At 35.4% G+C, this 23,128-nt stretch overlaps 1 protein-coding gene across 1 annotated transcript; it reads left to right on the forward strand.

Moving 5' to 3' along the window:
• Window positions 1-3,652: 3,652 nt before the first annotated feature.
• Window positions 3,653-10,417, forward strand: LOC107942392 (uncharacterized; the record flags this gene model as incomplete). Its single annotated transcript, XM_041107968.1, has 7 exons — window positions 3,653-3,938; window positions 6,348-7,223; window positions 7,328-7,765; window positions 8,176-8,695; window positions 8,785-9,206; window positions 9,453-9,482; window positions 10,071-10,417. Coding segments are annotated over exons 1-7 (2,919 nt in total), but the record flags the coding sequence as incomplete, so codon positions are not given.
• Between the last annotated feature and the right edge of the window lie 12,711 nt (window positions 10,418-23,128).

The raw sequence follows: 23,128 nt of genomic DNA on the forward strand, positions 1-23,128 counted from the left end.
TGGATCAAAGTTTCGAGGACTAGTTGGAAGTTCTTTTTTGGTGGCGATTTGGATCGTCCTGACTTTGAAAAAGGACTTCTCTTTTAAATTTTATTTGATGTTAAATTCTATTTTTCATTGTTTTTATTGTTAAATAGATTTTATGATCTAGATTTTTAATTTGATGTTAGAATTGGAAGAAAATAGGTTTTTGAGAGCAACAAAAGAGCTAGGATTTATTTGGAGGAAACTACGGACAACCGACAAATTTTGACAAGTCCTGGAGGTTAAATTGAAGTCCTGTCACAACATTGTAAATTTGTGGTGCAACACACGCACACACACACTTCGAATAAGGAAACATGAAAAATCAGAGTCGTGTCATGCCATGCATACCTTTTGGCATGACACAACCACTTCGGGGCAAAATATAGGAAAAATTCCTATTGTGTCACACAAAAAAATGGCAATTTTCAGAAACTTTTCATTATTAGTTCAACGTGATCTTCTGAAACCTACCCCAAGTTTGCATGGCAAGTCATACCCTAGACGACCACTTATATTATCTTTAGCAGCCGCCACAACCTCCAAACCTCCACAAGCAACCTATAACCCCTTAACATTCCACTCGTCAGAAATTTGCATTCCCTTTATTGTTCACTTGTTTCATAATCCCCAAAAGATGACCAACAACCTTTCTAACACAGAATCAATAGTTGATAATTTCAATCGTAGAGAAAGGGAGCTCAAAATTCATCTTTGATACATTTAATGAAAATTTCCTATTCAAGAGAGGTTTCAAGCCCTTAGCATTTTTGATAAATGAGAAGAGAGACATAATCGAATCAAACAGTTGGGAAAACTTTGTATGATCCCCAAGGGCTGACCAAGAGAAAGAGTAAAGCTCAAATGCCAAAGACATGCCCATCTTGGAATGGTAGACACGATGGAAGACATGGGCGATATTCTATTCGCATTGAAGAACATAATGGATGGCCAATGCCAATGCCACTTCCAAATATGTTCGAGAGATTTCCACTGTCGGGCAAGGAGGAAAATGAATGAGAAGATGATGATGATGATAATGATGACAAGGAGGAGACCCTAATCATGCCATCGGATTACAAGCGAGTACTTTAGCCAGACTACTCATCAATGAAGGGTATGGTGATTTGCGACCCGAGCCATCACAACTCGACCCAAACTCTAGGAAGGTGAGCTACTAAAGTGTCAGCGAGTCATGAAAGGGGCAAAGCACTGTATGGATGAGTCGAAACCTAATTCCGAATAATTCTAAAGCATTTTTATTTTTTATTTTGGATTTACATTTTAAAGACTTATTTTATTTTTGGTTGATTTTTATTTAGTTTAATTAGGATTTTATTTTATATATTTTATGTTTAGTTTTTCTTTGTAGAAACCTCATATTTTTTACAACACTACAAGCTCGAGCCAAAATTGCAGGGAAGAGTCAATCCCACCAATTTCGTTGTACTAATCACGCTAATCAGGTGACCTATTTCCTTTATATTTTTATGAAACAAAACAAATCTTTTAATTTTGACGGGCCATGCTTGCAAGCATTTAACAAATTCGCATCTAAAGTATTTGACAAAGCCAAGGTATTCCATGCTATATACTATACCAGCCATACGTTGATAGATTCACAACTAAAGTACACTACAATTGAGAAGGAGTTATTACCTGTAGTATTTTCCTTTGACAAATTCAGAGTTTATCTCATGGGCACTAAAGTCACGGTGTATATGGATCACTCTGCTATCAAACACTTGGTGACCAAGAAAGATGCTAAACCTAGATTAATTCGATGGATACTACTGCTGCAATAATTTGATCTAGAAGTTAAAGATAGGAAGGGCACAAACAATCAAGTGGCTGATCATTTATCACGCTTGGAAGCATGGAATGAAGGCAGTAATATTTAGCTAATTAAAGATGAATTCCCTAATAAGCAGTTGCTGGTTGCCATGGCATTCCCATGGTACGCTGACACTGTTAATTTCCTAGTCAGTGGATTGCTGCCATTTGAGCTTTCTAGTCAAGGAAGAAAGAAATTCCTCCACAATATTAAACAGTACTACTAGGATATGACATTCTTATTCAAACAGTGTGCATACCAAATCATTAAAAGATGTATTTAGGATGATGAAATCCAGAATATTCTGTATCACTATCATTCAACATCATATGGAGGCCACTTTGGGGGTATGTGAATTATTGCAAAAGTTCTCTAGTCTGGTTTTTATTGGCCGACAATGGTTAAGGACGCTCATGAATTCTGTTAGGCCTGTGATCGTTGTCAAAGGACTAGAAATCTATCTAGGAGATATGAAATGCCCTTGCAAAAATATTTTAAAAGTGGAACTCTTTGATATGTAGGGAATTGATTTCATAAGGCCATTTCCACCCCCTAGGGGTAATATCTACATATTGGTCGCTGTTGACTACGTCTCCAAGTGGGTTGAAGCTGCTGCTCTACCCACAAATGATGCCAAATTAGTATTGAAATTTCTTCATAAAAATATTTTTACCCAGTTTGGTACCCCTCGTACGTTAATCAGTGATGAAGGTTCCAACTTCAATTGCAAGTTAGTTGCCAATGCTCTTAATAGATATGGGGTGCATCATAAAATTTTCACGGCATATTATCCCCAGATGAATGGACAAGTAGAAATCTCTAATAGAGAGATTAAACAAATTCTAGAAAAGGTAGTCAATCCCAACCAAAAACATTGGTCGGCAAGATTGGATCAAGCCTTGTGGGCATATCAAATAGTTTTTAAGACACTATTGGGTATGTCGCATTTCTAGCTTGTTTATGGTAAACCATGCCACTTGCCTGCTGAACTGGAACACAAGGCATTCTAGGCAATCAAGAAACTCCATATGGATTGGCAATCTACTTAAAATAATTGCTTAATAGAGCTAATCAGATGAATGAATTTTGAACTCAAGCCTATGAAAATACCAAGCTATATAAAGAAAAGACCAAACGATGGCATGACCGAAAAATTTTTCCATGGCAATTTGTTCTTGGCCAACAAGTCTTGCTTTTCAATTCCAGGCTTAAATTGTTTCCCGACAAATTAAAGTCTCGGTGGTCAGGTCCAATCAAAATTGTTCAGGTATATCCTTATGGAGTAGTAGATGTCAAAGGCAAACAAAATGGGTCTACTTCTATTTTCTTTTTGTCCAGGTAAGTTACGGCCTAGGATTCTTGGCCTCAACTCAACTCATTTTATTAGTAATTTTTTTAGTTTACTCAATTTACTCAATATGTTAATTTTTACCACTTAAATATTTACTGTTACTTTTGTCAGACCATGATTAAGGCCCAATCTTATCACCCACGTCACAGATTCTTTACCTTTACATTTTTACCGTAGCCGATTCATTTCCATCTTCACCATTAACTTCACTTTATTTTTCTAATATTTTGCTCTCTGTTTCCTCCCAAACTTATTAAAGGTCTCATCTTTTCACTCTTACAGTTATCATCACTGTTGCCATGGCTCGTTAAGCACCATCCACTTCTACTACTACACAGCTGAGTACATTCTTCAGTAAGGCAACAAAAACTAAGTACCACCAAAACGTCTCTAAACGACCTCTATGCATGGAAAAAGGATTTCTTTTTTAAGATGCCCTTTTTATGGGCTATACAAAAGCCATTTCCTCCATTGTGGAACAACATGGATGGCAAATTTTTTGTCTCCATCCTGATGATGTTTTCCCTCAAGTGGTAAAGGAGTTCTATGCTCATCTTACTTCTCCTGAAAATGTCTTTATCTATGTGCGAGGTGCCTCAGTACTGTTTGATGCTGAGCCTATAAGTACACAATACAGGCTATTTGATGGTCCAGATGAACATGCTGATTTCCTCAAGACAATGACAATAGAAAAATTAAATCACATGCTCACTGATGTTTGTGTGGAAGGTGCCAAGTGGACAATCTCAAGGAATAATTGTTACACCATTGGTAGGGTAACTTTGAAGCCCCACTGTAGTGTCTGGTATCATTTCCTAAAAAAAGTCTCAATCTATCTACCCACAATTTGATGCAACCTTAGCCCGGGAAATTACTACTGAATCCATTGAGCTGCCACGAGGACCAATAACTCGATCACGAGCTAAGAGATTTCGAAATGTAATAGCAAGCTATGTGGAACGAGTTTGGGAAGAGGGAGTGGCCGAATTTGATAGTCGTGCTTCAAACCGTTCAAAAGGCGTTACTTGCAATTTATTGCAAACTGAATTTGTTTCTTTTAATTAACTTGTTTTAGTTTAATAAATAAGTTGCTGATCAATTAATTTAACTTATCTTAAAGTTTTAATACATGAGTTAGTTCTTAATTGATCTAGTTCCTAGGATTATTTATTGATGCATAAATTAAGTTTTTTAAATTATGCTTCTTTAATTAAACTAGTTGCTGGAATAATTATTGCATATATGTTTTAGTTCATTTATTTAAGTAAGTTTAATATGTGTTATGATTAATAAGTGTTTTAATGTGTTTAATAAACTCATTTTAATGTGTTTATTGCAGGTGACTTTTTAGCTTATAGTGGTTACAATTCAAGGCTGTTACACATTTAATAAGTGGCTGTTCAAGTTCTTTTGAGTTACAATTAAAGGGGCTGTTAAAAAAAGGAGCTTAAAGATCATTAAAAGGAGTTTTTAAAGAGCATTTTATGCCCTTTAAAATTCAGCAGCAACTCTTCCACTTCCAGCCGTTTTTGGAGCTTTCAAGAGAAATTAATCAAACCTTTGAATGTCATTAAGGAGCAGGTTAAAAGATGGTGTCTATTCAGCTAGCCAAGGACAACTCAAGAGACATTTTTAAGACATTAAAGACATTCAAATCAGCTGAATTGAAATGATTTTATGGAAGGAGTTATTTGGTTCAAAGCATAAGAAAAGACATCAGTTTTTATGGCACATTAAGTGGATGTTTTTTTTTTGACCATTCGGTTACCTTGTTCTAGCATTATAAATAGTTGTAATCAGCCTCAGAGAGGGGACTTTTGCTGAATATAGATGAAATATTTGAATTGTGAGCTATCCAATTCTCTTTGTTCTTTCGAAATTGATTTGACTTATCAAGCATTGCTTGTGGCGTCCATCTTTTCTTTGTTGCTGAACTTATCACCTTTGGTGTGGCGTTCAATATGCCTTTGGTTCCTATCATAGTTGATAGTGGGTCAAGGTTCCTTTCCTGATTCCTTTAACTGAAAAACACCTAAAGACCATTTTGAGATTCGGGTCAACAATTCGTTATTGTTGGTTCATTTTCGGTCTTAGCCAGTTAATTTGTTATTGTTTCCTCTTTATTTTGTTTATTACCTTTGTTTGAAGCCATTATCTCTATTTTGTTTCATTTTAAAACCGAAACGAATCCATCCTTACTCAATTCACGATTGGGCAACACATACGACTCAAAACATCACGAGACGAGTTCGTATCAAATTGGTATCAGAGCTAGCGAATTTGGAGTAAGAATCGACATTGTCGGTAATATGGTATAGTAGTTTCTTCAAAAAAAATTCAAAAAAAAATTCAAAAAAAAAATTGGTTTCCTTTCAAACTCAAGAGATTGGATATCAAGTTGAAAAAAAAATTTCGTGAAAAAAAAAATTCGTGAAAAAAAAAGAAGAAGCTAGTTTTGAAATTTTGTTGTTGTTTGCTGCCCAAATTATAGTTATTACTACCTTCTACTATTTCGCCACATCCAACCTTTTCATTTCTTGTTTCAAGCCTACTTTCCTTTGTCCTACAATATTCTTACCAAGCCCAAACATCAAGGTTGTAAGCCGACCCACAACAACTGCTTTTTAAGTTTAAATAATTCCTAAGAACTTAGAGAAGAGGAGTGAGTGGAAAGAGGCAAGAGAGTGGTGAGTTTATTCGAGAGTATAAAAGCCAAGGAAGTGAGATTTCTTTGTGAGTGGATAGTGAGATTCTTTGTTGTGAGTTCATTTTAAAAAAAAAATATGTCACGAAGTCCGGAAAGAAATCAAAATGTGGAAGGAGGGTTCCGTCCCGTAAGAAATGTTGGAGGAGGAGTGCCAGATCTTACCCTTCAAGCAATTATGCAAGAGATGGAGCAATTATTTGATAGAAAACTTGAACCAATTGAAGATCGATTATATCGAGTCGAGAGACGAGAACAACATGAGATGACTCCGGAAGATGCAAGACAAGAGCGAGAACGTCCAATTCAAGATCCTTATGAAGCAAGTGGACAAGAAAGTGATCACTCATCTGCCCAAAGTGTACGACGTCGAGGCCGTCAACGACAACGAGGTCCTAGAGATCGTGAACGACCAGATGACAATCTTCAGAATATCAAGATGACAATTCCACCATTCCAAGGTAAGAATGACCCTGAAGCTTATTTGGAGTGGGAAAAGAAGATTGAGCTTGTTTTTTATTGCCACAACTATTCGAAGAGTAAAAAGGTGAGACTCGCGGCAATTGAGTTTTCTGATTATGCCATAGTGTGGTGGGACCAGCTTGTAACTAGTCGACGACGAAATGGTGAAAGACCCATCTCTACTTGGGGAGAAATGAAATCAGTCATGCAGAAAAGATTTATTCCATCATACTACCATCGAGATCTTTATCAACGACTTCAAAACCTTACTCAAGGAAATAGAAGTGTTGAAGACTATTATAAGGAGATGGAGATAGCGATGATTCGAACTGATATCGAGGAGGATCGAGAGGCAACCATGGCTAGGTTCCTTGCGGGTTTAAACCGAGACATTGCCAACATAGTTGAACTACAACACTATGTTGAAGTGATGGACATGGTTCACATGGCGATTAAGGTTGAAAAGCAACTTAAGCGAAAAGGAGTTAGTAGACCCTATGCCAATTCTTCAATCAACAAATGGAATCAAGGAGTCAACAAACCCCTTGTTAGAGCAAAAGAGCCGACTGTAGCAATTAAATCAAATCAACCCGTTGGAGAGACAAGTCAAAATAAAAATGAGCAAGCGCCAAATCGCACGAGAGACATAAGATGTTTCAAGTGTCAAGGCCGAGGGCACATAGCTAGTCAATGTCCCAATCGACGAATTATGGTGATAAGAGCTGATGGAGAAGTTGAGTCGGAGGAAGAGGATGAAAATGAACCTGAAATGCCATCCGATGATGAAGATTTAGTGTTACCCGTTGAAGGAGAAATTCTTGTGGTGAAGCGTAGCCTCAGTATTCAAAGTGTTGAAACTGATCAACAAAGGGAGAATATTTTCACACTCGATGCCACATTCAAGGCAAGGTATGTAGTATGATCATTGATGGTGGTAGCTGTACTAATGTAGCTAGTATTATGTTGGTGGAAAAGCTAGGTTTGGCTACAACTAAACATCCAACTCCATACAAGTTGCAATGGCTAAATGATGGAGGTGAGCTGAAAGTAACAAAACAAGCTGTGGTGGCATTTTCTATTGGAAAGTACCAAGATGAAGTGGTGTGCGATGTAGTTTCTATGCATGCGGGACATCTACTTTTGGGACGTCCATGGCAGTTTGATAGGCGCGTGATCTATGATGGTTATACAAATCGCTATACATTCAAGCATCAAGGCAAGAATGTAACTTTAGCGCCATTGACTCCAAAGCAAGTGTACCAAGATCAATTGAAGTTGAAGGAAAAGATTGAAAAAGAGAGAGACAAGAAAAATGAAAAAAAGAAAGAAAAAATTGAGGGAGTGGAGGTAAAAGTACGAGAGGAACAAGAAAGTCAAAAAGAAATTGAGAGTGGTAAAATGAGCGTATTTGCGAGAGAAAAAGAGATAAGAAAATCATTGTTGTTGCATCAACCCGTACTTGTACTTATGTACAAGGAATGCTTATTTGATGCTAACGAACTTGATAATTCTTTACCTTTGTCTATTGTTTCATTGCTTCAGGAATTCAAAGACGTTTTTCCGGAAGATGTGCCAAGTGGATTGCCTCCTTTTGAGGTATTGAACACCAAATAGACTTTATTCTCGGAGCTACAATTCTAAATCGACCAGCTTATCGAAGCAACCCAGAGGAAACTAAAGAGTTGCAACGACAAGTAGCGGAATTAATGGAAAAAGGCTATATACGGGAGAGTTTAAGTCCATGTGCGGTTCCCGTTCTGTTGGTGCCTAAAAAAGATGGTTCATGGAGGATGTGCGTAGATTGCCGAGCTATCAACAAAATTACCGTCAAATACCGACATCCCATTCCTAGACTTGATGATATGTTGGACGAGCTTAGTGGTGCAAAATTGTTCTCCAAGATTGATCTGAAAAGTGGCTATCATCAAATTCGTATGCGGGAGGGGGACGAGTGGAAGACTGCATTTAAGACTAAATACGGTTTGTATGAATGGTTAGTGATGCCTTTTGGCCTCACCAATGCACCGAGTACTTTCATGAGGTTGATGAACCACGTTTTGAGGTCTTTCATTGGTCGATTTTGCGTAGTTTATTTTGACGATATTTTAATTTATAGCAAATCATTAACTGAACATCTTGAACATTTGCATGCTATTTTAAAGGTTTTACGAAAGGAAGTATTATATGCAAACCTTAAGAAATGTAACTTTTGTACTGACAAAGTTGTTTTTCTAGGTTTTGTTGTAAGTGCGAATGGACTAGAGGTGGACCAAGAGAAGATTAAAGCAATACAAGATTGGCCACGACCGAATAACATCAGCCAAGTTAGAAGTTTTCATGGCCTTGCAAGCTTCTATAGGAGGTTTGTACTGAATTTTAGCACTCTTGCTGCCCCATTAACCGGTATTATCAAAAAAATTCACCTTTTATTTGGTCTGATGAACAAGAATCTGCTTTTGTTAAAATCAAAGATTGCTTGACTAATGCTCCACTTTTATGTTTGTCGAATTTTAACAAAATTTTCGAGGTAGAATGTGATGCTTCTGGAATAGGAATAGGTGCGGTTTTAACGCAAGATGGGCGACCGGTGGCTTATTTTAGCGAGAAACTTAATGGAGCTACGCTCAATTATCCCACCTATGACAAAGAAATGTACGCATTGATACGTGCATTAGAAACATGGCAGCATTACCTTTGGCCTAAGGAGTTCGTTATACACACGGACCATGAGGCTTTGAAGCATTTGAGAGGGCAAACTAAGCTTAACAAACGACATACAAAATGGGTAGAATTCTTAGAATCCTTTCCATATGTGATTAAGTATAAGCAAGGTAAGGAAAATATCATTGCAGATGCTTTATCGCGAAGGTATGCTCTTTTAAATTATTTGGATGTTAAGTTACTTGGTTTTGCTTATTTAAAGGAATTATATGCTGATGATTCTGATTTTGGAGAAGTTTACAAGTTATGTGTGCAAGGTGCGTATGACAGGTACTATCAACAAGATGGATTCCTATTTCGAGAAAATAAGTTGTGCATACCCCAAGGATCAACTAGAAATTTGCTGGTTCATGAAGCACATAGTGGGGATTTAATGGGACATTTTGGTATTGCCAAAACTTTGGCCGTTCTTCAAGAACACTTTTATTGGCCAAAGATGAAACAAGATATGGCTAAAGTGTGCAATCACTGTATTGTTTGCAAGAAGGCAGAATCAAGGGTCCAGCCACATGGACTCTATACTCCATTACCGATCCCAGAAATGCCATGGATGGATATTTCTATGGACTTTGTTTTGGGTCTTCCTAGAACAAAGAATGGCAAAGATTCTGTGTTTGTTGTAGTTGATCAGTTTTCAAAAATGGCTCATTTCATTGCATGTAACAAAACTGATGATGCTTTAAATGTTGCCAACCTATTTTTTAGGGAGATTGTACGATTGCATGGAATTCCAAGAACCATTGTTTCGGATCGAGACACTAAATTTCTCAGCCACTTTTGGAGGACTTTATGGGGAAAGATTGGAACTAAGCTATTATTTTCCACAACAAGTCATCCCCAAACTGATGGCCAAACAGAGGTTGTTAATAGAGTTCTGTCAACACTACTGCGGGCCATTATACGTAAGAATTTAAAAACTTGGGAGGAGTGTCTACCTCACATTGAATTTGCATACAATCGATCGGTACATTCAGCTACCAAGTTTTCACCATTTGAGGTAGTGTATGGATTTAATCCCTTAACTCCATTGGATTTATTGCCTTTACCTTTTGATAAATTGGTGCATGTAGATGGAAAGAAAAAGGCAGATTTTGTGAAACAATTACATCAGCGAGTTAGGGATAATATTGAACGAAGAATGAAGCAATATGCACATCAAGTTAACAAGGGCCGTAAACGAGTAATATTTGAACCTGGTGATTGGGTTTGGATTCACATGCGCAAGGAGAGATTTCCGGTTCAAAGACGATCCAAACTATTACCACGAGGAGATGGACCTTTTCAAGTCTTGGAGAGAATTAATGATAATGCTTATAAGTTAGATTTACCTGGTGAGTATGGGGTTAGTGCTACTTTTAATGTTGCTGATTTATCTCTTTTCGATGTAGGTGACGATTTGGGAGCAAATCGCCTCGAAGAGGGGGGGAATGATGCAACCTTAGCCCGGGAAATTACTACAGAATCCATTGAGCTGCCACGAGGACCAATAACTCGATCACGAGCTAAGAGATTTCGAAATGTAATAGCAAGCTATGTGGAACGAGCTTAGGAAGAGGGAGTGGCCGAATTTGATAGTCGTGCTTCAAACCGTTCAAAAGGCGTTACTTGCAATTTATTGCAAGCTGAATTTGTTTCTTTTAATTAACTTGTTTTAGTTTAATAAATAAGTTGCTGATCAACTAATTTAACTTATCTTAAAGTTTTAATACATGAGTTAGTTATTGAACTTTATTAAATAAGATGCTTCTTAATTGATCTAGTTCCTAGGATTATTTATTGATGCATAAATTAAGTTCTTTAAATTATGCTTCTTTAATTAAACTAGTTGCTAGAATAATTATTGCATATATGTTTTAGTTCATTTATTTAAGTAAGTTTAATATGTGTTATGATTAATAAGTGTTTTAATGTGTTTAATAAACTCATTTTAATGTGTTTATTGCAGGTGACTTTTTAGCTTATAGTGGTTACAATTCAAGGCTGTTACACATTTAATAAGTGGCTATTCAAGTTCTTTTGAGTTACAATTAAAGGGGCTGTTAAAAAAAGGAGCTTAAAGATCATTAAAAGGAGTTTTTAAAGAGCATTTTATGCCCTTTAAAATTCAGCAGCAACTCTTCCACTTCCAGCCGTTTTTGGAGCTTTCAAGAGAAATTAATCAAACCTTTGAATGTCATTAAAGAGCAGGTTAAAAGATGGTGTCTATTCAGCTAGCCAAGGACAACTCAAGAGACATTTTTAAGACATTAAAGACATTCAAATCAGCTGAATTGAAATGATTTTATGGAAGGAGTTATTTGGTTCAAAGCATAAGAAAAGACATCAGTTTTTATGGCACATTAAGTGGATGTTTTTTTTTTGACCATTCGGTTACCTTGTTCTAGCATTATAAATAGTTGTAATCAGCCTTAGAGAGGGGACTTTTGCTGAATATAGATGAAATATTTGAATTGTGAGCTATCCAATTCTCTTTGTTCTTTCGGAATTGATTTGACTTATGAAGCATTGCTTGTGGCCTCCATCTTTTCTTTGTTGCTGAACTTATCACCTTTGGTGCGACGTTCAATATGCCTTTGGTTCCTATCATAGTTGATAGTGGGTCAAGGTTCCTTTCTTGATTCCTTTAACTGAAAAACACCTAAAGACCATTTTGAGATTCGGGTCAACAATTCGTTATTGTTGGTTCATTTTCGGTCTTAGCCAATTAATTTGTTATTGTTTCCTCTTTATTTTGTTTATTACCTTTGTTTGAAGCCATTATCTCTATTTTGTTTCATTTTAAAACTGAAACGAATCCATCCTTACTCAATTCACGATTGGGCAACACATACGACTCAAAACATCACGAGACGAGTTCGTATCACAATTCTACAATCTCGAAGGAATGTCTATTACTCATTCACTTGATTATAATGTGTAGCAGCCCGAATTTGTGGCTAGTCAGAATAGTGGTTTCGGGACTACAAATTTATTTTTTATGGCCTACGATTTCACTACATGATTTCGTGAAAATTTCGTTCGGAAATTTTGACGTTTGGGCACTCAATTTAGTCAAAAGGACTAAATTGTAAAAAGTGCAAAAGTTGAGTTCTATATGTTAGAGGTGTCCAATTGTTATGAAATTTTAAATTTGAGGTCTTTATATGGTAATTAGACCATTGGTTAAGTTTGTGGACAAAAATGGGTATGGTTAGGCATGTTTCCAAAGTTTTTCATCAAGGGCATTTTGGTCATTTAGTTATTAAAATGAATTAAAAACAAAATTAAAAGCCAATTTTTGTCCATCTTCAACCCCTAGGCTGAAAATTTCATGGAGAAACCATGGCTAGGGTTTTCAAGCTTCCAAGCTCGATTGTAAGTCCGTTCTATCCCCGTTTTTAATGATTTTTTACGTTTTTGAAATCCTCGTAACAAGATTTACCTATTTTTACCATTGTTTTGAACTAGCGTTTGTGTTTAAAAATTTACCCATGAATGATATGCTTGTATTTTGATGTTTTATGGAAGAATATGAATGTTTGGAGTGCGATAAACGATTTGTACTAAGTAATTTTCGATGAAAATGCCTAAAATGATTAATTTGTGAAAGTTATAAAATATGTCACAAGTGTGTGAATAAAGTGAGTATTGTGGACTGCTATAGTTATGAAAATGGTTCAGCTAGGCCTAAAATGCAAGGAAATTGAAGAAAAAATATTTTACGAGCCTAGGGGCAAAATCATAATTTTGTGAAACTTTAGGGGCAAAAACCTAATTTTGTCAAAGTATGATTTTTGGACTGGAATGAATAGTGTGAAGGTTATATAAGTTAAATGTATTGTTATAAATCAAGAAAGACGAGAAATTGAAATTGATCTATAAAAAGAAAAGTGAGAAAAAGTGAAAAATTCCCGAATGAACCTTTGGAATAAAAAGGGATACGAATGAAGTGACAGAAATGATCACATGTGTGGCACGGATTATATGTAGGCCACTATGTAAAAGTGAAAGTGATGGTGACATGTGTAGTACTATGTGCAGGCTACTATGTATACCAGAATGATAGGTCGCATGTGTAGTACTATGTGCAGGCTACTATGCGTACCGAATAGTTTCGATCACGTGTGTAGTACTATGTGCAGGCTACTACGTGTATCAGATGGTAATGGTCACATTTGTAGTACTATTTTCAGGCTACTATGTGAACCAAACATCATTGATTAGTAAGGTGGTTTCTATGTGTCGATTCCACCAGACATCATTGATTAATAAGGTGGTTGCTATGTACTGAATCCACCGAGTATCTGTTATTATTTCGAAGTGTTCATCAGGAAATTGACTAAGTGTAATTGAATAATGAATATAGGTGTGGAATTGAATTGAATATCGACTTAGAAATGGAAAAGTGAATTTTGAATTGAATTGTGATTGAAAGTGAAAAAGTGAAATTATGAAAGAGTACATTTAGCAATAAAACAGTTTAGACAGCAACAGTTGTGTGACTTTGAAAAATCACCAAAAATGGTGGAGGTTGAATTAGAGGCCTAATAATATATTTAAATTGAATCTGAATAAGCCTATTTTCACATAAAAGAAAAAGAGCAAGCAAAAGAGTTATATATTTTGAGATATTTGAAGTTAAGTTAGACAGAGTCAGAATGAGTTTGGAATCTCCTATTCTGACTTTGGAAAAGTTTAAAAAATTGTACAAAAACAATTATTGGATAAATTTTATATATTTAAAATCCTCAGTGAGTCTATTTTCAAGAGAAACAAACGGAAACAATATCCAAATTCTATACAATGAGATAATTAATTTTTAGTGAAGAGAGGTTAGAACTGTCGAGAAGTGAAAAAGGGGAAACTTTAAAGAATAAACTGTACTATTTGGCTAAACCAAAAATTCTTAAAATTTTATGGTAAAAGGATATGTGAATATAGTTTTGGGAAAAATTTACAGATCTTAATTTGGAGTTCTTTAGTTCCGGGTAAAAATAATTTAGTGACTCTGACTCGAATAGACAGCTTTGAATATACATGTTAGTGAATAGTAAAATTGTAGTTAATGTTATTTAAGTGTTTTATACACATTAAGGATGTGGAATGGAGAGGAGGAGGAGGAAAATTGGAAGAAAATATGAATTATTTGTGTATAATTGGCCATATGCTTGATTATAATCGATAAACGATTGAAAAGAAATGATGTTTATAATTGTGCATTATTAGTTATAGTTAAAATTCATGTGAGAAAATAAAGTTTCATAGTATGTGTATGTGGTATACTTGGTAAATGATTTGGTATGTAGCAATGTCAGAAATGTTTTATGAATTAACTCATGTTGATAAGTTTGATACATAAAAAAAAATGTGGTGCTTATCCATGCTTATAATGCTTATACTATATGTTTATTTGGCTAACATGTTTGGTGTGTATGCTTAGGCTTTGGCAAAGTTGTGGCTGGATTATGCCACATTAAATTTATAAAATTTTGCATTGAGATGGTAAATGTCTAGATGGAAATATGCTTGTGATCATAAAAGGGTGGTAAGGTTTAAAGTTTGTAATCTTTATTAAAATGATTTATCATGTGGTTAGTCTTCAAAAAGACTAGCCTGCTACTATGATTGAATGTAATGTTTATATCTTGTGTGATATGCATAGGAAACGGGAGTGGAAAGAAAATAAAATACTAGGTTCATCCTTGAAGTGTAAAATGATGCAAAAAGGGGACGTTAAGTTAAACGATAAATATGTATTAGTATTGAACTTAATGAAATTAAATTGTCTGTGAATTAAATGGAAATTTCAAATGATATAATTTGAAATAAATGAATTATTATGGTATTGAAATGTATATTGGATTGAGAAATTGAATTGAATCGTGAACATGAGAATTGTGAATTAAATGAAATGGAAATGAAGTATTGAATTGCATATTGGGTCTTAGAAGCCCTATTTGTTACAAACATAGTATTTTGAAGTTATAACGTGATGATTTATAAAAGCATGTTAAAAATTTAAAGAGTTTAAATTTGAATGAAATTTTATAACTCGGTTTAACATGTTTATAAGTGTATGTGTTCTGGTAATGCCTCGTACCATATTCCAGCGTCGAATACGGGTAAGGGGTGTTATAATGTGACATCACCAGATTCGGTCATAACGTTTAGACTGGATTTGGGGTGTTACATAATGGGATGAAAGATAAATTTTGGGAACATTATCTTTTGAGAGGCCCATCATTGTGCCATGAAAAATGCCGGTGCTTTGAATTTTTCATCCCTTATAACTTCACTTTGTCAGAAGGTCAAAGTTCCTCCTCAAGTTAATGAAAAATGAACCCCTAACAAATGTGCCATTACTAAGCACATTGCTTTAAAATTTTCTGGTGAGGAACCGCCACGACATGAGGATCCCTTTCTGGCATCTTCTCCATCTAAGCCCACTGATGCTGCTCCATCAACCTCTAAGACTGCATTTGAGCAAAAAGCCTTCGAGTCCCTAGAGGCTGGAAAAGCAACAACAACTGATGGCTATTGATATCGGTCAGGCTCAAGAGGAAATTGCCATATTTTGGGGCTATGTTAGACGTAGGGACAAAGCTATTAAAAAGTCCCTTCAAAATAACTTTACTCGTCTGATGATGGCATTCCCTGCTTTTCCTAAGGAGTTATTGCTAAAGCTCGAGGAGGAGGATGATGAAGGTGAAGAACTTACTACAGAGAAGTAGACCACTAAACAAGGAGAAGAAGTAGAGAAAACTGAATCTATTCAAGTTAAATTTGAGAAGGAAGATGATGATGTAACTCAAGCTCCTGCACCTGCCAATACTACCACTACCACCACACCAAGATTGAAAGTGATGTGAACCTGGTAGCAGCAAGTTACGACACAACTCGACGCCATCGAGATTGGCTTAAACAAGAGGGGCCTAAGTGCAAGATGAAGCTTAATTTTAGTTTGTTCATTTGTGTGCAGGCCTTAATTAAGCAAGCTCGGGTTGGAAACCATTGCTGGAATAATCGAACGATCAAATATGTCCGGTTCAAATGTTCCATGCAATTTGCTACAAGTTCATTCAGCTCGTTCATAGCTCGACCCAGCCCAATGGAGCTCAATTCGAATTGATTTTTAGCTCATTGAGCTTGAATCCATTTCATTTTTATCTTCTGTGAGTTGCTGGAATAAAATTTAGCTATTTAATTAAGCTAGTTAAGTTCAGCTCAAATAATTAAATTACATTTTAATGTGACAAAATTCTGGACATCTTAATTAAGTTGAAATGTGTCTTAGTTAATATTGTGTCTAGGACAAATTTATTTCATGTTGCTATTTAATATGTCTAGCCGAATTTAATTGATTAAATTTTTCCTAGCTGCTGCTGATTAAATGTGTCTCAAACTGATTTAATTTGTTGAATTTAATGTGCAGGTATTATTATGACTTTGACCGAATTTATTTGGTGTCTATAGGTAATTAATTTAGCTGAATCAGCTAGCTTAATAGCAGAGGAAAGCATTAAAGAAAGCATGCAAGGGACGACATTAAAGGAGCTACTGATTCTTTTTTCTAGGTGCCTTTTTGTGGAGATTAAAGTTCATGGTTGTTCACATTAATTCAATTCAGCTAACAAGTGTTTATACACATTGAGGGCTGCTCATTTCTTGCGGTTCACACCTAAGGCTTTACAACTTCTGTTGTTCACACCAAAAGGGGCTGTTCGTGCACCACAACTCCAATTAAAGGGCTGTTGCATATTTTGGCTTCTCAAGGAGAATCTAGCTTGTTCACACCATGACCGATCCTCTCCCTTGAAGAATTCATCTGATGCTCATTTAAAAGCTGAATTGGGAATGCTACCAGCTTAACCTTTCGCGTTACCTAGATCTTGAATTTGTTAAAAGCCTTGTTAATTATTTTTGGAGTTAAGTCAGCTGATTAATAGCCTAAATGAGCTGAAACAAGGTGTCCATTCGGCTGAAGTTAGCTCAGCCTATAAATACTTTGTATTCTGCTGGTTATAGGGACTTTTGATCATTTTGATAAATATCATATTACTTTGTGAGTGATCAAACTCTCATTGTTCTCTTTAGACTAAATTGACTTATCAAGACAACTCTTGTGGCGTCCATCTCGTCTTTCTTTCGAACTATCACTTTCATAAGTGTGGCATTCACCTATGCCTCTGGTTCCTATCTTTCATAGATAGTGGGTCAAGGTTCGTTATCTTCTCCAAACCAATTCCACCTAAGTTTTATTTGAGATTTGGGTCAACCTTTTCTATATCGTTGGTTCAATCTTGGCCTTAGCCGAATTCCATCCATCTTTCACCAAGCTACCCGTTACCCTTTGTTTTGAGACCTTTGTGAGCCTATTTCCATCTTTCATTTCAACCATCTTTGAACTATCCAAGTCTTAATTTTACAATCGAGCAATCTAAACGAGTCAAATTAACACCGAGGTGAGTTCACATAATTTTTTATCAAAGCTAGTAAAAATTAAGTATCGACATTTTAGCATTCTCGGGATTGTATTAACTGATAAAAATTCGTAAATAAAATAGAAGAAACATATATACATTTGTTAAAGAAAAATTTGAAATATTGAAAATAAAAAGTTACAATAATATAAAAAAACAAAGTGAAGTTTGATTACATCAATAAGTTTCTGCCCGAAATCAATTCTTTTCAACAAAATCATTCGACCACACTTTTTCATTTTATTTCTAGCCTACCTTTGTTCCCACATCAATTCTTAAACCAAACTGAACATCAATTTTGCAAACCGACTCCACAACGATTTTTGATTTGTCTAAGTAGTCCATCGAGAACATCGAGAGGCGAACTTGAGCGGAAAAAGGCAAGAGTTCGGTGAGACTATTAGAGTGTTAAAAAAGCCAAATTGTGTGAATTTTCTTTGTAAGAGGAGTGTGAGATTTGTGGTGTGATTAAAAAAAATGTTAACAAGTTTCGAAAGGATTGTTGGTGATGATGATGTTCTGTCCGATCCAACATATCAAGCATTCTTTCACGAGGTGGGTCAAATGCTCCAAAAAAATTAGAACCCGTAAAAGAACAATTGAAGCGATTGAATGAACGAGTCCAACATGAGCAAATTTCACCGAGTCAAGAGACGGAGATAAGATCATCACGGAGACACACCTCCAATGATTATTTGAGAAGAGACCCATACTGCGATACTTATGTGACGAGGAACTTGAGACGAATAGTTTGAAGCTTATCAAGGTAATGAAGGAGGAAGCACAATTCATTCTCTGTATGAGCCAAAGTACTCGTCCACGAAGGATCAAACACGAAGAGATGAACGAGTTTCACATGCATCAAGGTATTTTCCCACGGAGGGTTATTCACGAAGAGTTGATTGTGACTTACTTGAAGATTCTGCCACTTATTTCCCTTCTTTTGAGCAAAAAGTTCGTCATTTTGACTCATTTGTATCATCTTCATATTGTAATGAAAGAACGAGGGAAAAAGACAAAGAAAATAGAAGAAAAGAGAGAGAAGAAATGTTTATGCGAGAAAATGAGCGAATATGGAATAAAATCGAGAGATGAAAAAAAGAAATGAAAGAAACAGAAATCGAAAATGAAAAAGAGAGTGAGAAACAGTAAAAAGAGAGTGAGTGTGAAAAAAGGAAAAATGAGAGAGAAGTGAGTGTCATCAAGTTTTCCAAAATAAAAGACACTATGGTAAAGGAACGAGAGTTTGAAAAGAAAATTAAAAAAAAATACAAGATAGAAGAAAAGAATAGTAGGACTGAAAAAGAAGAGAGTGTTCAAGAAAAAGTGAGGAAAGTACTAACTAATTCACATGCGAGTTTGCTTTGTGATTTTTCTTCTGTTCAGGTTTCAAAAGATTCATCTGACAAATTCCAACTACAATACCTCCCTGATGAGATACGATTCCAATTGATCGAGAAAGGTAAGATCGTAGATGACCCCAGTCCACAAGTGCTTAAAGGTAACCCAGGTAAGGGTTCTACCGTATTTGAATCTTCCCAATCTCACTTGATTCTTGATGACAAGATTACAAAGACTTAGTTTGTGAAAGATCTCTTCATCTTGATTTGGTTGAAAATCATAATCTGATTGTTGATGAATGTGTTTTACATAGTAATACGAAACATTTTTCTGCTCATGAGTCTGACAAGATTTTTCAAGAAGTAAGTTCAGGTGAGCCCGAAAACAAAAATTGGGTGTTTGTGATAAAACAGGTTGGCATATCACACGCCTAATCTGCTTGTGTGATGATAATTTGAATTTTTTTGATTCGCTGTGTAAATTCCACATATTTGTGTAAGTTTATTCGAATGAAATTTGAGATATATGACTGTTTGAATGTTTGTATGCTCACATATTTTTTAACTAGCATATTTGGTAAAGAGTTCTCGTGTAAGACATTTAATCTGTTTGATTGTGATGTTCATGAGAAATTGCTAAACCCTTGTGCGAAATTTTCATGCCTTTGTCTGCTTATTCGACTAAGATTTGAGAAGCTTGAATGTTTGCATGTTTGCCTGCCTAAATATGGTTTGCTTGGCATGTGTGATTTCCTTGTAAAAACAAAATTCTTGCTGCATTGTGGAACGAGTGACCAAAACTATGTTTTTAAGCCTGGAGTATGCGATCCTAAGTTGTTGCTAAGTAAATGTGAGTACTGTAATTTTGTTTGGAATAAATGTGTTGAACTTTCTCATCTTTTTCAAATTTTATCGCTATGTGTGAAGACAAAGCATGTGAATATTGTTGGCTTGCAAAGTCAAAATTTGAATTATGAATCTGGAAATTGCTCCATATTGTGGTTTAAAAGGTTTGAACATGTTTTGCATGATAATGACTTAAAAATTGTATCGTGTCCTTTCTATGATGCCGATCTTGAGATTGTCACATCAAATTGAAATGGCAAGAGAATACTTTGTCTTTGACCCTGGTGCACATCGTTCTATATCATTCTCTAAGGGATTCGAACCATGGAAAGTTGATTTCCAAAACTATAGCTATCGAATGCCTTGTGATTCAGGTTTGTTGCCATCAATGAATTTCTTGATTCATTATGATAAGGTAAGACCAACTTTTGTTTTTGATTCATTTGTGGTTCTCAGCGTTTTGGAAATGATTCTGTTCGGATCATGAACAAAAGGGCTTGTGATATTAAAAAACTTTTCTCGAGCAAGTGGCCTAATTTGAGGAAAAATTGTCTTCAAGAGGGAGGGAATGATGCGAACCTGGTCACATCATGTTACGACACAACTCGATGCCATCGAGATTGGCTTAAACAAGAGGGACCTAAGTGCAAGATGAAGCTTAATTTCAGTTTGTTCATTTGTGTGTAGGCCTTAATTAAGCAAGCTTGGGTTGGAAACCATTGCTGGAATAATCGAATGATCAAATATGCCCAATTCAAATGTTCCATGCAATTTGCTACAAGTTCATTCAGCTCGTTCATAGCTCGACCCAGCCCAATGGAGCTCAATTCGAATTGATTTTTGGCTCATTGAGCTTGAATCCATTTCATTTTTATCTTATGTGATTTAAGTTGCTGGAATAAAATTTAGCTATTTAATTAAGTTAGTTAATTTAGTTAAGTTCAGCTCAAATAATTAAATTACATTTTAATGTGACAAAATTCTGGACATCTTAATTAAGTTGAAATGTGTCTTAGTTAATATTGTGTCTAGGACAAATTTATTTCATGTTGCTATTTAATATGTCTAGCCGAATTTAATTGATTAAATTTTTCCTAGCTGCTGCTGATTAAATGTGTCTCAAGCTGATTTAATTTGTTGAATTTAATGTACAGGTATTATTATGACTTTGATCGAATTTATTTAGTGTCTATAGGCAATTAATTCAGCTGAATCAGCTAGCTTAATAGCAGAGGAAAGCATTAAAGAAAGCATGCATGGGACGACATTAAAGGAGCTGTTAATTTCTCCTTTTCATGCAAGGGACGACATTAAAGGAGCTACTGATTCCTCTTTTCTAGGTTCCTTTTCGTGGAGATTAAAGGCCATGGCTATTCACATTAATTCAGTTCAGCTAACAAGTGTTTACACACTTTAAGGGCTGCTCATTTCTTGCGGTCACACCTAAGGCTCTACAACTTCAGCTGTTCACACCAAAGGGGGCTGTTCGTGTGCCACAACTCCAATTAAAGGGCTGCTGCATATTTCGGCTTCCCAAGGAGAATCTAGCTTGTTCACACCATGACCGATCCTCTCCCTTGAAGAATTCATCTGATGCTCATTTGAAAGCTAAATTAGGAATGCGACCAGCTTAACCTTTGGCGTTACCTAGATCTTGAATTTGTTAAAAGCCTTGTTAATTATTTTTGGAGTTAAGTCAGCTCATTAATATCCTAATTGAGCTGAAAAAGATGTCCATTCGACTGAAGTTAGCTCAGCCTATAAATACTTTGTATTCCGCTGGTTGTAGGAACTTTTGATCATTTTGATAAATATAATATTACTTTGTGAGTGTTCAAACTCTCATTGTTCTCTTTAGACAGAATTGACTTATCAAGACAACTGTTGTGGCATCAATCTCGTCTTTCTTTTGAACTTATCACTTTTATAAGTGTGGCGTTCACCTTTACCTCTAGTTCCTATCTTTCATAAATAGTGGGTCAAGGTTCGTTATCTTCTCCAAACCAATTCCACCTAAGTGCTATTTATGATTCGGGTCAACATTTTCTATATCGTTAGTTCAATCTTGGCCTTAGCCGAATTCTATCCATGTATCACCAAGCTATCTGTTACCCTTTGTTTTGAGACCTTTGTGAGCCTATTTCCATCTTTCGCTTCAACCTTCTTTTAACCATCCAACAAGTCTTACTTAATTTTACGATCGGGCAATCTAAACGACTCAAATCAACATCAAGCTGAGTTCGCATTAGAAAGCACCTATGACCGCACAAGAACGTGTAGTTCATCAACTGATCGATGAACTCACAAAGTTAGACTCTAATTCATAAGACGAGGTGCCTATTACCCAGTGTAAAAGGAAGCGCAACAAGATAACTGCTAGAAAAACAATCATAGTTGAGAGTGGTGAATTAGAGAGGCATCAACGTTACAAATGTGCTGCGAAGAAGTCTACCAAACAAATTTAAGAGTAACAAACATTCTATCGAAGCTTTTATTTCTAATTCTTGCATTCATTTTTCTCTGTAATTGCATTTCTATATTTGTCAATATGTATTCTCTAACATTTTTCATTTTTTTGCTTTAAGGACAATGCATCCTTTAGGTTTGGGGGTGTGTTGTGCATATAGGTTGTATTAGATATGTATGTTAATATTTGTTGTCTTTTTAATTTACTTTTCCATGATATACAATTTCCAAACAATTGCCAAACTTTGCTAAGTATATTTTTTTCTATGATATTCGATGAGGATAACAATTTTTTGATAAATTTAGAAAACTGTTCGAGTAGTTAGGTCTGTTTAGCTTAGGATAATTGTTTGAAAATTGATTCTTAAAAGTAGAACAACCTAAGTATCAATGCAATTAAGTCTGTAGTAGGATTCTTTTAATGCATCTAGAATTTTTTAATCCTAAATTCAATAAGCCATTTGTAAATGATAAGGAATATCTTGGCAATAGTTCTGCACTCCAATGTTTGAATTTATTAAGTAGGTCAGTAATGCTTTGTTTGCTACATCATATTATTGATCAGAAAAATGAGTTCAAATAAGAGTGTTTTAAAAAAAGCCTGTTAATAATAATTTAGGGACACTTCACTAAAGTGTTAGGCTAAGTAGCTAAAGAGGTAGTTGTTTGCTCCATCCATCTATTTAGTTAAAAGCCTTAGCTTTATGAGTAAATTCCATTCAAATTACGGCATGATGTAATATCTGGCAGTCTAGTATTTGCTTTATTGAGGTTGTTGAGTAAAGAAATCATGTGACAAGATGAATTTCCTATAGAAAGTAATAATTGTAATTAAAATCTTGAATAAGTGAGAATAGTGAAATTGAATTTATAGGAAAGATGCTTTAAATATATTAGGAAAGGTCTGTTATAGCCATAATT

Source organism: Gossypium hirsutum, chromosome D12 (assembly GCF_007990345.1).
Source record: "Gossypium hirsutum isolate 1008001.06 chromosome D12, Gossypium_hirsutum_v2.1, whole genome shotgun sequence".
Taxonomy (NCBI): Eukaryota; Viridiplantae; Streptophyta; class Magnoliopsida; order Malvales; family Malvaceae; genus Gossypium; species Gossypium hirsutum.